This window comes from Vitis vinifera, chromosome 18, assembly GCF_030704535.1.
Source record: "Vitis vinifera cultivar Pinot Noir 40024 chromosome 18, ASM3070453v1".
In the NCBI taxonomy this organism is placed as follows: Eukaryota; Viridiplantae; Streptophyta; class Magnoliopsida; order Vitales; family Vitaceae; genus Vitis; species Vitis vinifera.
This window is the reverse complement of record NC_081822.1, coordinates 30,435,727-30,451,721: the sequence shown is the minus strand read 5'-3', so window position 1 is coordinate 30,451,721 and position 15,995 is coordinate 30,435,727. Positions and strand designations below refer to the sequence as shown.

Below are 15,995 nucleotides of genomic sequence, written 5' to 3'. Positions count from 1 at the left end.
TGCGAATTTGGAAGGTGTTGTGTGAATTTCGCACAAGCTTCGCACAAGCTGAAGGTGTTGTGCGAATTTCAAGGTGTTGTGCGAATTTCGCACAAGCCTGGAGCAGTTGTCTTCCGAAGGACATATCTTCCTCATTTCAGCTCCAAATCGTACACGGTTTGAAGCGTTGGATTCTTGACTTCCTGAGCTTTGAAATGGTATATAGCATGTAGAAAATGGACATCAGAAAGTTCTCCAAAAGTGCAAAGGAAGACTGCAGCTGCTGTCCTCTGTTTTCTTCATTTTCTCTTTGCTTGTTTTTCCTCTTTGCTTCTCTCCTTTACTTGGCTTGTTTTAATGATCCAAAAAGCTGTCAAAACACTAAAACTAGCCACAAATATGATTAGAAGTCATTGCTAGGTCCTTAACATGCCAATTGGGATAAAGATGGAGAACTACTACACAAAAGTGCTTAAAACATAATGAATTAAAGGTGTAAAATAACACTTTTTGGGTAGTAATCAAACAATAAGGAAATCTAAAATGATAGTGGCAACTCGGTCATCTTTACCACCATTGTCATTGTTCTTGTCCTTCACTTTCCCTTGTTTCATATCTCTCTTCAATTGGCGACAATACTTCCTTATATGCCTTTTCAAATGGCAATAGTGACACTCAATATTGGCAAACTTGTTAGTCTTACTTTTGCTTCTATCTTTGTTCTTCAGACCTCTACTCTTACTCATTTCCCTCTTTTTAGTAACTAGGACATCTGGCTGTGAAGAAGAACCCTATGAATTTCTTCTCATCTCATCATTCAGAACACAACTTTTAACCAAATCCATATTCATAGTACCATCTAGGGCTGAGTTAGACAAAGAAGGTCTAAACGTCTCCCACGAGTCCGGCAATGTACCAAGAAGCCACAACCCTTGCACCTCTTTCTCAAACTTGATATTCATTCCAACCAACTGATTAATAATACCTTGGAATGTATTCAAGTGATCTATCATAGGAGTTCCATCTTGATACTTCAAGCTAATCATCTTCTTGATCACAAACAATTTATTGTTACTAGCCTTTCGAGCATATAACTGTTCGAGCTTGTTCCATAGACTCCGTGCATGTTCCTCTTCACTAACATGAGTGAGAACATTATCATCTACCCATTGTCTGATATAACCACAAACCTGTCAATGAAGTAAATTCCATTCTGCATCAGTTTTATTTTCTGGCTTTTCAGGAGCAAACATAGGCAAATAATAATCCTTTACATACAATAAGTCTTCCATTTTTCCTTTCCAAACATGATAATTGGAGCCATTCAGAGTAATCATTCTCTACTTGTATTGCTTTTCATTGTTCTACACAAGACACAAATTATCTTGAACTAATGCTCTGATACCACTTTGATGGGATAAACACAAACAATGCACAACCAGATTTTATCCCCTCTTGTGAGAACCTAATAGGAATCAATCGAATAGAGCAACAATAATTCACCCAATCAACAAGTATATGAACACCAACAATTTTTAGCATGGAAAACCTTCTCCAATGTGAGAAGTAAAAACCACGGGACCCTTAGGCCACTTAAAAAAACCACTAATATAATCAATGAGTTACACAATTCTCTCTAGATAAAACTAAAGGCATACATCAACCATATCTCAAGACAAATTAATATTGGCAATTTCAACAACTTTGCATAAAGACAATGGAGAAATCTTACCAAACATAACCATTGTTCTTAGACTAAAATATAACTGTTCTGAACTCCAAATCCAATCTCCACCGTTTTGAATGAAGATCAATGAGTTTTGAACGTACTCACCAAAAATCAGCTCAATCGAACCACATATTAACCTTGATCGGAGTTCATGATCAAAATTGTCCGGATAGAAAAATCACCAAAACAAAGACTCTGTTCTCGGACTGAAAGACGACCGTTCGGAACTCCAAATTCGATCTCCACCGTTCAGATTGAAGATCAATGAGTCACAAACATCTTCTCCAAATTTCAAGTCGATTGGCCCACAGACGAAGCAAGATCGAACCTTTGATGAAATCTGGATAGTGAAGAAAAATTGAATTTTGCTCTCTAACTTCAAAAATGGTGGTTTTCCCCTTCTTTCTTTTTTCTCCTTCTACTCTTTTTTCTTCTACCTCGGGTGGTTGCAAAAAAATTGAAAGAAAAAGAAGAAGAAGATGGATTCTTCTTCTAATCCTTTTATATAAAGGCCTAAGAGGCCTTAAATATGGGCTTTTAATTTGGGCATTCCACATGAGGAAAAACCCAACATGGCTAACATGCTCTGAAGCTTGAAATCTCCCTTCTTGGAAGACATGGTCGATGGTGCCATTGATCATCAAGGTTATCCGTCCAAGAGATCTAGCTCCGGTGGTTGGAGATCTGCAATTTTTATCATAGGTAAGCACCAGAAACCATAATTTGTTCTTCATTTTTCTACCGGACACCCAATAACAATATGCCTTATAACTTCATGCAAAATGGAGAATTTGCAAAGGTGTTGAAGTTGCGGAGAGGTTTGCTTACTGTGGCATAGGATCCAATCTTATAAACTATGCATAGGATCCAATCTTATAAACTATCTTACGGGACCTCTGGGGCAGTCCACAGCTATGGCTACTGCTAACGTGAATACATGGGGTGGGACGACGACCTTGCTACCTCTTTTAGGAGCTTCTGTTGCAGATTCTTACCTTGGTCAATATCGCACCATTGTTCTTGCTTTTCTTCTCTACATCCTGGTTGGTCTCTCTCTCTCTCATCCACTATCCTACCATCCCATGGTGGTTGAATATGCCTTAAGTTTAGCTTCTTATTAGCGAAAATGGGTCCTCTACATACCCAGAACCACTGTTTTAGAATCATCATAAGAAGGGTCCTCTTCTTTGGGTTATTTGATTAATAAGGTATTTGAAAGACTAATTTTTGAAATTTAACCTTCGACCTCCTTTTTTTTTTTTTTTTTTTTATCTCATTTGGACAAAAATACCCTCATTGTTTTCTTATAAAAATAACCATCTCTTTTAAAACCTATGTAAATACTCAAAATGACAAAGGATATTTATGTAAAAAAATGAGTTATTTTTCAAGAAAAAATACGGAAATGGTTAGATTTACAATTTGAAGATTATTTAATCCATTTTAACCAAATATTTATTCTTATTATTAATTTTAGAAAAATTTAGATAACTTGGATTTAAATTTATAAATATAGATCGGAGAGTTTATCCTACAAAGTGCAAATGGAATAAAAAATTAGTATTAACTAATATGTATCAAAATTGAATTTGTATGAGATGAAAGAATCTTTAATTTATTGTTTGATATAATAGGATTTATACTTTGATTTTTGTACAACTTTTTTTTTTCTCTCTTGAAAGTTTTAAATATTATATATGTATCTATGCATATATCAATTCCATTAAAAAAGTGGTCAATTGCATTAAAAAACTTGAGCTTGCAAGCCCAAAGCTTTGGGGTCCATTGATTTAAAATAGTAAAAACTAAGCAAAAGAGCATAAAGTGATATTATTAATAGGTTATGGACAGCTAGCTGGCCATTAATCAACTATTATTCCACATCATATACTACATAGTACACCACAAAGAGTCCATGCACTCATTAATTACTTCTACGTCAAAAGCATTTTCCTCCATTAGTAAATGTGTTTGTGTATTTCTCATCCAAGGGGTTTCATAGCTTTATCTTGCTTTGACCACTTGTTGAAAATTGTCACCTTTTTATTTCCTAAGTAACAATCTACATTTGAAAATTTTAATTTTTGGGGAAGCACACTTGTGGATTAGGACAAACTTTATTAATTTAATAAGCTTAGTTAGTTCTAAATTTTAAAGACTTATCCATGGTCTCCCCACTTCCCAAGTTATTCTTAAAATACCAAGTATAAGTGGATTTTTAGTCTAAGCACCAATGCGAGAAACAAATTCTTCTGGTAAAAAATAGAACGATCGATTTATATCTTTGACTTGGGTTGCTATGGATCTCAGGGGCTGAGCTTGTTAACTTTATCTGCTATGCTTCCTTCCCTCATCGCCTACCAAAGCCAAAACGTGGACTACTTCACATCATATTCTCCTCCTCAACTCCAGATAATATTGTTCTTTTTCTCTCTATACTTAGTAGCAGTTGGGCAAGGGGGTCATAAGCCTTGCACACAGGCTTTTGGAGCTAATCAGTTTGATGGACAAAATCTAGAGGAGTGCAAATCCAAAAGATCATTCTTCAACTGGTGGCTTTTTGGTGTATCTACTGGTACTTCAGTAACTTATTTGATTGTCAGCTACATTGAAGACAACTTTAATTGGGGTCTTGGATTTGGAATTCCCTACATTGTCATGGTTGCAGCCCTGCTTGTTTTCTTGCTTGGAACTAGAACTTATTGGTTTACAATCAAAGGAAATGGGGAAAGCCCATTTGTGAGAATTGGAAAAGTATTTGTTGAAGCCAGACCTTGACCATTAGGCTCTTGTTACAACAAAAGTTGCTTCCAATTTGTGGGTGATTTTCAGAGAATGCGTTTAGACAGCAGCTGGTTTGTTCAGTTACTCAAAAGAGTGAGTCTGGTTTATACACGCCATGCTCTATTATTGGAAGAACTCACCGTGAGACTAATATGCTTAAAGATGCATAGAAAACTCTTCCTTGTAAAGAATGTCCTGAAAATGTCAATTTTGATTTTTGGAAATTGTTTTGAGTGCTTTTTGACATAGTATTCTAAGTTGCTGTCGTAATTTTGTGATAATCATCTTCAACTTTGATTCTGTGAACCACAGGGGCTAGGCTTGTTAGCGGTATCTGCTGTGCTTCCTTCTCCAAGCCCTTCTGAATGCCAAAAAAGTGATGAAATCGGTTCTTGTTCTCCTCCTTAACTACAAGTAATCCTCTTCTTTTTCGCTCTATATCTTGTAGCAGTTGGGCAAGGTGGGCACAAGCCCTGTGTCCAGGCTTTTGGAGCTGACCAGTTTGATGGACAAGATCCAACGAAGGGCAAAGCCAAAAGCTCATTCTTCAACTGGTGGTACTTCTCTATGTGCTTTGGTACTCTAATAACTCTCTTTGTCTTGAACTACATTCAAGACAACCTGAATTGGGGTCTTGGATTTGGAATCCCCTGTATTGCCATGGTGATTGCACTACTTGTTTTCTTGCTTGGGACCAAGACATACCGGTATCAAGGTTCAAAATCTTAGTCGAGACCGGTACAACTCGGCCGAGTCGTATCCGCCTCAACCATGGCCGGTACCAGGCTGATACCCGAGTTGGTAATTTTATCAGCTTGTGAACAAACTCGATTGGATTGAAGATAAATGAACAGTCTTGTAGTGAATCCCATGGAAACTTTGAGACAACTCCAAGATCATGTTGCGACTAAGCTATTTGGGTAATTGGTAATGGAAAAAAAAGGTAATATTGGAGTAGAAATGGTGGAGAAGATGAGATGATCAAAACCCACGAAAATGAAAAATACAGAGAGTTAGAATCTTGCATCTTGGAGTCGCCGATGAGGTCGAAGAAGCACGCTTGCTTGTTCGGATCGCCCAAGTTCCCACCGAAGATGGAATTGAGTGACATGACGAGGAGGCAGAGTTTCCGGACTCCTACACCACTGTTATTGACGGAGAACGACGGTAGTGGTGTGGCTGTTCATTGTTGTTGCAAGCTTGTCCTTGTAAGAGGCTCCACGCTCACTCACTCACTTTAGGTCAGAAAACCTATTCATCATTTGCCTTCTCTTTTTGGTGTTGTCTTTTCATTTTTTTTTAAAATAATAATTTTATATATTTTACTTATTAGTCTCATTTTCCAGATTTTTAATATTTGTACCATTTAAAAAAAACATTTATTAAAAATAGTAATTATAAAATTGATTTAGGATTTATAGTAATATAAAAAAATATTTCTAAATTTATGATAATTTATGAAATGCTAATAAAAATTGTTTCTATCAACTTCTACAGACTTATATAAGCATGCTTGTGAAATCTAGTCGATTACTACCTAAACCTCTTGCACTCTCTTTTGCTTCCAAATAATCTAGTCTTCTATCCATCAAGTAATGCATACAAGCAACTAGCCTTTGCCTTGTTCATACCCTTTTCTCTTGGTTGCTCTTTGATCACTAGATCTTCCACATCAACCATGTAAGCCAAGAAATGAGAACTCCTCGTCTAGTGTCTTGATCATGAAAGCTCCACTATACATCATGTCAAGAAGTTTCATCTTGATTATAACAAAAATCTATGCTTCGATGACACTAATATTATTTGAGCAATATAAAAGGCTTAAATCACCTAACTTAAGTTAAATTGGTGTTCAAACCCTAACTATGGATCTAATTTTTATTTTAAGTTTAATTCCACATTTAAGAAATGAAAGAAATGCTATGTTCAAAGGTCATTTTCACATATTTGTTACTTAACAAATCTCTCTATGGGCTCAAGCAAGCCATCAAGCATGGTTTAATTTTTCTATATCAAATCCGGTAATTTCCTTTTGTTTACAAACATAATTGTAGTCTCATCTTATTTTAGTTATGTAGATGATGCCATTATCATAGAGAACAAAGAATCTCTACTCAACCAATTATCCACAAGTTGAACATAGATTTTGCATAGAAAGACCTTGGCACTCTCCGTTACTTCCTTAGAGTAGAAGTATGACACTTCCCTGGTGGCATCTATCTTTCACAAAACAAGTACACAAGAGATCTCTTTACCAAAGCTCAAGTGGCAAAGTGTCCTCCAATCTCAACCCTAGTAATTTGCAAGAGAAACCAGTTTCGTTGATGACAACAACCTTGTAGATGCTACACAATACTAATTTCTAGTAAGGAGTCTCTAGTACCTCACAATTACTACACTTGACATCACCTATGCTATGAACAGAGTTCGTCAAAACTTCCAAGCAACAAAAAAGTCCAATATTTGGGCCATCAAACACATCCTTCGATGTATCAAAGGAATGCTTGACTACGGTCTTCACTATCTCTTTGAAAGCGTAATAAACTTATATGATTTCTTATACTTAAAATTAGGCTAGTTGTAAATGATAAAATTTTAAACGATATAGGATCACATGTAGACATTAAAGCATCCATTAAATGGCAATAAATGAAATGCTTACCTTGATTAATGCCATGTAAAGCCATTTTCGTGCTCTATTGGTGTCCAAGAATATGCTCAGTTCATGATGGTATGAAAATTCGGGTTCAATGAGCTTTTCCTTTTCTACACCCAAGATTCAGTCCGTGTGTGCTCTCAAGACGAGTGTGCAGTGCACGCCCTTTTTTTAGCTCCCAAGAAGAAGAAGCCTTTATATATATATATATATATATATATATATATATATATATATATATATATATATATATCACACATTTCACACATTATTTGGACCACTTGACTTAATGGGCCAGTAAAATGAATTAGGGTGAGCCCATAAAAAATCAAGCAAAAATATGTGTTCAGCCCCATTATGGACCACAATGCAAAAATAAAATAACATTGATTTATGATATTGTCACATTGATTATGTAAGTCCACACATAAAAAATTCCAACAATTCTCCCACGTGGATTACATAATCAAACATCACAACATATACATAATCATAAATCAATGTCCCATAGAATCTAATCAAAACAAATAATCAAAAGCAATCATACATGCTTCATTGCTTGATTCACAAGGAAATATACAATAATAACAATCCTTCCAACAATATCATAATATTACAATACCAAAAATGGCTCCCACTAACTTAATGCAACCTAGGCTCCCAACAACCCCATTTGAGATACATGTTCATGAAACACAACCATGGGTAAGCCTTTTGTTAGTGGATCCGCCAACATACCTTTTGTTGACATGTGCTCAATATCAATAAGAGACTTTACCACTTTCTCCTTAACAAAATAGAACTTTACATCAATATGCTTAGAGCGAGAAGTACTTCTAGTGTTCTTAGAGAAAGCAACAACTGCAGAATTATCAGAAAATAATTTCAACGATTTAGAAATGGAGTCAACAACTCCCAAAACTGAAATAAAATTCCGCATCCATATAGCATGACAACAACCCTCATAACATGCCACATTCTCTGCCTCCATAGTTGAGGATGTTGTAAGTGTCTACTCGACACTTTTCCAAGATACAACTTCTCCAACCATCACAAAAATATAGCCCATAGTGGATTTCTTATCATCTATGCAACCAGCAAAATCAACATCACAAAACCCAACTACATCAAGTATGTTGGTGCGCTGATATGTCAACATTAAGTCCTTAGTTCCTTGCAAATACCTAAGGACCTTCTTAGCAGCTTTCCAATGTTGACTCTCAGGATTGCTCAAGTACCTTCCCAACATGCCCACAACAAATGCAATATTAGGGCGTGTACATACTTGAGCATACATAAGGCTGCCAACCAAAGATGAATAAGGAATGATCCTCATTTCTCTCTCTCATCATCATTTTGAGGACACCGAGCCTTTGAAAACTTATCACCCTTCAAAATTGGCATTCTAGTAGAACTATAGTTGTTCATATTGAACCTCTTTAATATCTTCTCAATATAGGTTTTTTGAGACAATTTAAGCACCCCATTAGCCCTATCACGAAGAATCTTTATGCTCAAAACATAAGAAGCCTCACCAAGATCCTTCATGTCAAAATGGGTTGACAACATGTGCTTTGTCTCAATCAACAAGTCAGAATCATTTGATGTGAGTAGTATATCATCAACATATAAAACAAGATATATATAACTACTCCCATTGACCCTCAAATATATGCATCTGTCAACCGTATTCTCTTTAAAACCATTTTGGGTGATAATCCTATCAAACTTCAGATACCATTGCCTCGAAAGTTATTTCCAGTATGAGGCTTGATGGCAAATAATTGCAGAGTAATTCTAGGATTGCTAGTAGCTGGAAAATAACAATATTAAACAATATGCATGTTACTATAGTATCATGCTATTTGCTAGTTTCCAGAATTTCTCAATTTAGCAATAGCTTGGAATCTTAAAATTCCACAGTGATAAGGACAACTAATTAAATATCACAACCAAGATGCACTAATTTTATTACCGAAAAGGCAAAAGAAAATTAGTACGATTCATAATATATAATTAATTTTCTTCATCAATCTAAGCATCCTACCAAGTATTATAATCATCGATAGGACAATTACAATACCCGTATGGACCTTAGTAATCACAATAATAAAGCAACCAAAAGTGGGAGATAAAATATCTCAACAAATACAATTTGACACATATAGGATCATGATAGGTAACCACATATATGTTCACTATTGTCATGATAAACTCAAATATTTAATTTGCACAACTTGACACACTTGGAATTGTAATAGGCAATCACATAAGTGTTCTTTATTGCCATAATAAATTTAAATATTTAACAAAAAAGGGCCTAGGACAACATTATTGGTATAAGATAAAAAATTATACCATAAAGAACAATAATAATAATAATAATAATTGTCCCAATAAAACCAAATTTAACAAATGCATAATAATTCCAAGAATACCAAGACAACCAAAAAAAAGTTTTTTTTATGACGTCATGATGACGTTGTTATGCACTGTTCATCTTCTCTCCCGGACTGAACACGACCTAGTTCTTCTGGAAAAGAAAAAAAAAATTAGGCCAATATTTTGTGCATTTTATGACAAAAACACTTAGGTTTCCATCCTCAAACATTAATCCTTCAATCTAAACCAAAAAATTACACAAAAAAAAGCATAAAAGGAAGCACCAGAATAAACCTTAATTTTCGAAATCTCATCAAATGAGCTCTAAAAACCATAAAAAAAAAAGGGTTTTGCTCCAAACAATGTTTTCTACAAGTCTCCAACATCAATCAGGCTTGAAAACCGAGAATCAACATCAAACGAAAAAAAAAGAGCTCCAAAAAATGGCTTCCAAACCAAACAACGGGAAACCCAAAATAACCCAAATATGCAGCTCAAATGTCATCCATGTATGGGCCAGTCAAGTGAATTAGGGTGAGCCCATAAAAACTCAAGCAACAATATGTGTCTAGCCCTATTATGGACCACAATGCAAAAATAAAATAACATTGATTTATGACATTATCACATTTATTATGTAAGTCCACACATAAAAATTCCAATAGTAAAGACACTTAATGAATTACAACTGAGCTTTCTCTTTTGCTTAGCACCAATTGCATCTTTAGCACAAAAGTTGAGTATGGATATTGATCCCACCAAAACTATTAAACCAAAACACGTATACCTGACTAAGTCAAATTGAGATCAAGTGGTTAAAATAAGCCAACCTAAAGACACGTCAATTCTAAAAATGTATCTAAATAACACCCACTTGCACCGGGTCAAGCTAATACACTAAGTCAAAAAGGAAACCCACCTTTGACTTAACTCAAGGGGCAAATGTTATGCATGAATGGCATGTCATTAACCACACATACTATAAAATCAAGACCTAAGAAAGAGCTAAGGGAGAGTTTGCCACTTGCAAGAACCACTAAAGACAAAAATCCTGAAAAACCTACACTAAAAAAAAAAAAAAAGAGGAATCTTCAGATATCTTGCATCCATTGCAGTTGAGTTAAAATGGATCACATTCCTACTCCAAGATATTGGCATTCACCTAAGTGATCATTGTCCTCAATTTCTTTGTGACAATATGAGTTCCATACATCTTGTGAAGAATCATGTCTTCCACACATACACAAAATACATTAAAATCAACAACAATTTCATTTAAGAAAAAATAGCAATTAGCTCCCTTCACATATTACAAATGCAATCTTTTTAACAAGTATTAAGATTTTATCACTAAGCCCCTATCATGTGAATTGTTCACAAATTTTCATTACAAGTTAGGAGTTTCAACTATCTCACTTGCCAACTTGAGTGGGCATGTTAAAGGAAATAATTCAATAAATAGCTCGTAAATTCTTCTCAATAGTTGGTTAATCAAATTTATATAGACTAAGTTTGACATTGATTTTATGCCATGTTTGTAGCCTTTCTAATACTTAAAAGATAAAAATTTTCAATTGTTAGGAAAACTAGAAACACTTTCTAGAATTATTGTCAAACACACTGTTAAACCCTTATCAAATAATTATGGATCAAAGCTTGTCAATAACAAGAGTATGCAAGAATCATGCAGAAGTAAACTGAGTAGACATTTTCATAGAAAGCTCTTTTTCACCGCAACTGGTTGTATATATTTATATTCCATTCTCTGCCAATGCATTTTGCAACCATTTGGAATAGGTTCAAGGCATTGGTAGTGGAAGGTAGAGATTGCATTTCCTAAGTATATATATATATATATATGACTTTAAATTGACATGAAATTAGTGAATTTTGGTTAAATCTAATTCCATTTGTGATATTATTTGTCAACTTGCCTAAAACATAAACAAGATTTAAAGTTCAAGACTTCAATTTTTTTATCCTATTTTCCTACATTTGGTTAATTGTCTTATTGAAACAATTATAACCCAATTCATTTTTAATTGTTTAATCATCATGTTATGTGATGTAATTATGAATTTACAATGTATGATCTCATGCGACTATTATAATCCTAAATTTTTAATAAGTTTTAAGAAAATAAGATTTGAATCAATAATTTAAATTAAATAAATTACTTTTTGTAATAGGTTAATTGAGAAAACATAAATTTAAAGTCTTAATTAAACATGTTATATGGATCAAAACCAATAAATTTGACCTAACCCAATTTATTCCATAGATCAAAGTCAGTAATAACCTTTGTATCATATTATCCTTATAATATTAACCAGAGATTCCCCCAAGAGGATTGTAACTCAATTATTAAACTGAGAGGTCATATTTAGGTTGATCAAGTTTTTAGAATACTCTTATATATTAAATAATTATTATAGTAAGACTATACTTGATTCCCCAAAAGTATTAAGGAAAGAAAAAAATTGTTAAAAAAATGATTTTCTCATATTTGATTTTACTATCGAAAGAAAATAAAATATAATTAAAATTAATAAGAAATTTATATATTTTTAAATTATTTAATCCTCACAAAGAAGAGTTAAATAAGTAAAATAAGTTTGAAGTAAGATACAAAACTAATTTATAAACTTTAAATTTTTTTTTTTTTATCTTTTCTTTCTTTCTACTTTTCCTTTCTATTTTCTTTTTCTCGCATTTTCCCTCAAACTTTCCAGAAACCAAACATAGCCTAATGGAAGGAGATTCTAAGATAGTTTATGATACTATTAGAAGAGTCAAAATTCACAATAGTATTAATATTTAGTACATGATACTTGAAATCATCATTACATAGAAATAAAATAAAATAAAATATTAATATTATTTCTACATCTTGTTTAAAGGGAGATGGTGCAGCTAGCATCACTTTGCAAAATCAAATTCTATCACTTTCCCAAATCAAATTCTCATAGCCATTAATTCTATGCTCAGAACTTGAAAAAACAAAAGAAAATAGCAAAAGTTGTGCACTAGGACCACATCAGCAAAGAGGATTCCTATGTGGTGGTGACTTGTGCGTGGTGAATCTGATGCACAACTAAGAATTGAAGTACACATAACGAACATAACCCGCAAACAAAGAAGCCTGCAGATATACCAAGACATCTCCTTAGTGTGGTGAGCTTTGGCTTGGCGAACACATGGATAACTGTCACATCTCGGAGGCTTCATCTTTGGACGACACTGTAGATGGTGCCGTCGACGACAAAGGCGACCCAGCCAAGAGATCCTTCTCAGGTGCCTGGAAATCTGCGTATTTCATCATAGGTACGAAATGAAGTAGTTAAAGAAAAATTTACATGTAAATAGTTTATCTTATGGACAAATCATGTCATAAATATGACCCTAAATGTATTTTTACAGGCATGGCAGTTGTGGAGAGGTTTGTTTTCAAAGGTATAGAAACCAACCTTATAAACTACCTCACCGGATGGCTAGGGGAGTCCACCGTCGCTGCAGCTGCCAACGTGAATACATGGTCCGGGACTTCGACTTTATTGCCTCTCTTAGGAGCTTCCATTGCAGACTCTTATCTTGGTCAATATCGCACCATTGTTATTGCTTCTGTTACCTACATCCTGGTTAGTCTTTGTAATTTATCCCGCAATTAGTTGCTTCTTGCACTGAGCTTTATGTTTCAAAAATCCTATTGTTCACTCAAGTGAAAAAGTTATTAGGTCACGGTTTATTGATTGGATTGGTAATTTGATGATCATACCATGATATCATAAGTATATAAGAAAAAGGTTAATAAATATATAAATAATTTTAAAACTTAAACATATGCATTAATAAATTAATTAAATATCGCAAAGAATAAAATATAAATTTAATAGATTATTAATATTTATAATTTTATTAAAGGATAAAAAAATAATAATTTATAACCGTTTAAGATAAAATAAATTTTATTGTTCAATTGTTAACAGTTATATATTCTAACTTTTTGCTATCTTAAAATTTATGATTTTTTATTCATATTACTTTTATATTTGTTATCTTCAATCGATAGGGAACAATATTAAAGATTATTTTAAAGTTTTTGAGAAGTGTATGTATGTAATTTGCGGGGTAGTGCAACCATACTGGTAGAGTTTGGTGATTAGAATTTTATTTAGTTTGATCCAGAAAGCTCGCGGTATGAAATATATGGTGAACCTATAATTGTGAGATTTTTTTTTTTTTGAGAATCTATGGTGAAATCGGAGGGATCGGACTGATGTTATGATGATTATATGTTGTAGCCGCTCGTAACTTTCCTCTTTTGCACCAATATTTTTATATAGTGGATTTCATTTTTCTGGAGTTGGTACGCACCAAATTCCTGGTTTATTCCAGGTTTTGGAGGGTGAATCATATGAATAAAAATAAAGAACTAGATTGCATGAATACATTATGAAGTTAATTGTACCATGTGTATGAGAAGGGTTCTGGAAATTAATCAACACTATATATCAGGGTTGACAATTATCTTTGATTTCTATTGGAATGGAGTACAGGGACTAGGCTTATTGACTCTGTCTGCTGTGCTTACTTCTGGGAGCTCTTCCAACTGCAAAAACAGAAACAAAACAACGTCCTGCTCTCATTCTGAGCTCCAAGTATTCTTCTTCTTTTTCTCATTGTATGTAGTGGCAATTGCGCAAGGTGGGCTCAAGCCTTGCCTCCAAGCATTTGGAGCTGAGCAGTTCGACCAACGAGATCAAGAGGAATGCAAAGCCAAAAGCTCATTCTTCAACTGGTGGTATTTTGGTCTGGCTGGTGGTGCTGCAGTAAGTTACTTGATTATGAGCTACATTGAAGAGAACGTTAGTTGGATTCTTGGATTTGGAATCCTTTGCCTTTTCATGGTGTTGGGGCTGCTCCTTTTCTTGTTCGGGGCTAGGACTTATAGGTATAGTATCAAAAAGGATGAGAGAAGCCCATTTGTGAGAATTGGTCGGGTTTTTGTTGCAGCAGCCAAGAATTGGAAGACAACCCCTCCAGTGGAAGCTACAGAAGAGGCGGCTCAAGAAAACCTTCCCCCTCACCAAGGTTCAAACCAGTTCAAGTAGGCAACAACTATCTATATATTTCAGTGCATAAGACTCAAATAGGGAAAAAAAAAAAAATCATATTTCTCATGAAAGAGATTTGAAAATTCAAGGCCTTTGTCAGATTTCTAACTTCCAGGGCTCTAAAGATTGCCTTTAAATCTTCTCATCAAAATGGTTCTAAATTTATATCAGACTTTGGTCTCTTTTCTATGGCAGGTTTCTCAACAAGGCATTGCTTCTGCCAGGGGGGTCTGGGGAAAAAGGAAAGGCATGTAGCCTCAGTGATGTTGAAGAAGCAAAGGCAGTACTAAGGCTGTTTCCCATATGGGCCACATGTTTGGGGTATGGTATTGTGCTTGCACAGCCACCCACTTTGTTTACCAAGCAAGGAACTACACTAGATAGATCAATAGGTTCAGGCTTTCACATACCAGCAGCTTCACTTCAATTTTTTAGGGCCCTCACGGTTCTCATCTTCATTCCTATATACGACCGCATATTTGTCCCGATTGCTAGATCTTTAACCAGAAAACCATCTGGCATAACAATGCTTCAGAGAATCGGAACTGGGATATTTTTAATTGCCATTACCATGGTAATTGCAGCCCTAGTTGAGTTGAAACGTCTGAAAACTGCTGAAGAATATGAGCTGGTTGATATGCCAAAGACGACTCTTCCTATGAAGGTGTGGTGGTTGATTCCCCAATTTATTTTCTTAGGAATTTCTGACTCATTCACCAGTGTTGGTATTCAGGAGTTTTTCTGTGACCAGATGCCTAATGAATTGAGGAGTGTTGGCGTGTCCCTCCAACTAAGTATCGTTGGCTTAGGGAGCTTGCTGAGCACCTCTCTGATCTCTGTCATTGGGAAAATAACTAGTGGGGATGGACGAGATAGCTGGTTTAGTGACAATCTCAATCGGGCACATCTTGATTACTTTTATTGGTTACTTGCTGGACTCACTGCAATAGGATTGGCTGTCTACTTGTTTTTCGCCAAGTCTTACATTTATAATAGAAGTACAACATGAGTGCACTTAATTTTGTTATTATTGCACCCAATACTAGAAGCATTTTCTTCAACATTTTACCTTAAGTGGGTATCGCTGTAGTGTAATGTTAATGCGTATTGCACCCAACACGTTCATTTTTTTCTTTTGCTTTTTGTGTGACAATTCCCTACGACCAGAAAAAGAGAAGATGGAGACCAGTCATCTTTCACCAAAGATATCCGTTCTAAATGGTGATCACCTTTCTTGCAATCATCCTTTGGGAGTCTTTTGTCGACCATTTTCACATGCCAACATTGACTTTCTGTATTGGTCATCTTCTTTTAATCATGACTACTTTCCACTTTCATCTGTCTTTTATAA

The 15,995-nt window shown here is 34.7% G+C and overlaps 1 protein-coding gene and 1 pseudogene across 1 annotated transcript; both read left to right on the top strand.

Moving 5' to 3' along the window:
- Positions 1-1,121: 1,121 nt before the first annotated feature.
- LOC132253157 (protein NRT1/ PTR FAMILY 5.10-like) lies at positions 1,122-5,221 on the top strand (annotated as a pseudogene).
- A 7,448-nt stretch (positions 5,222-12,669) lies between these two features.
- LOC104882759 (protein NRT1/ PTR FAMILY 5.10-like) lies at positions 12,670-15,705 on the top strand. The gene is made up of 4 exons (XM_010667096.3): positions 12,670-12,854; positions 12,951-13,168; positions 14,087-14,637; positions 14,840-15,705. Exons 1-4 carry the CDS (start codon positions 12,728-12,730, stop codon positions 15,651-15,653), a joined length of 1,710 nt encoding a protein of 569 aa, XP_010665398.1. The 5' UTR covers positions 12,670-12,727; the 3' UTR covers positions 15,654-15,705.
- Positions 15,706-15,995: the final 290 nt, after the last annotated feature.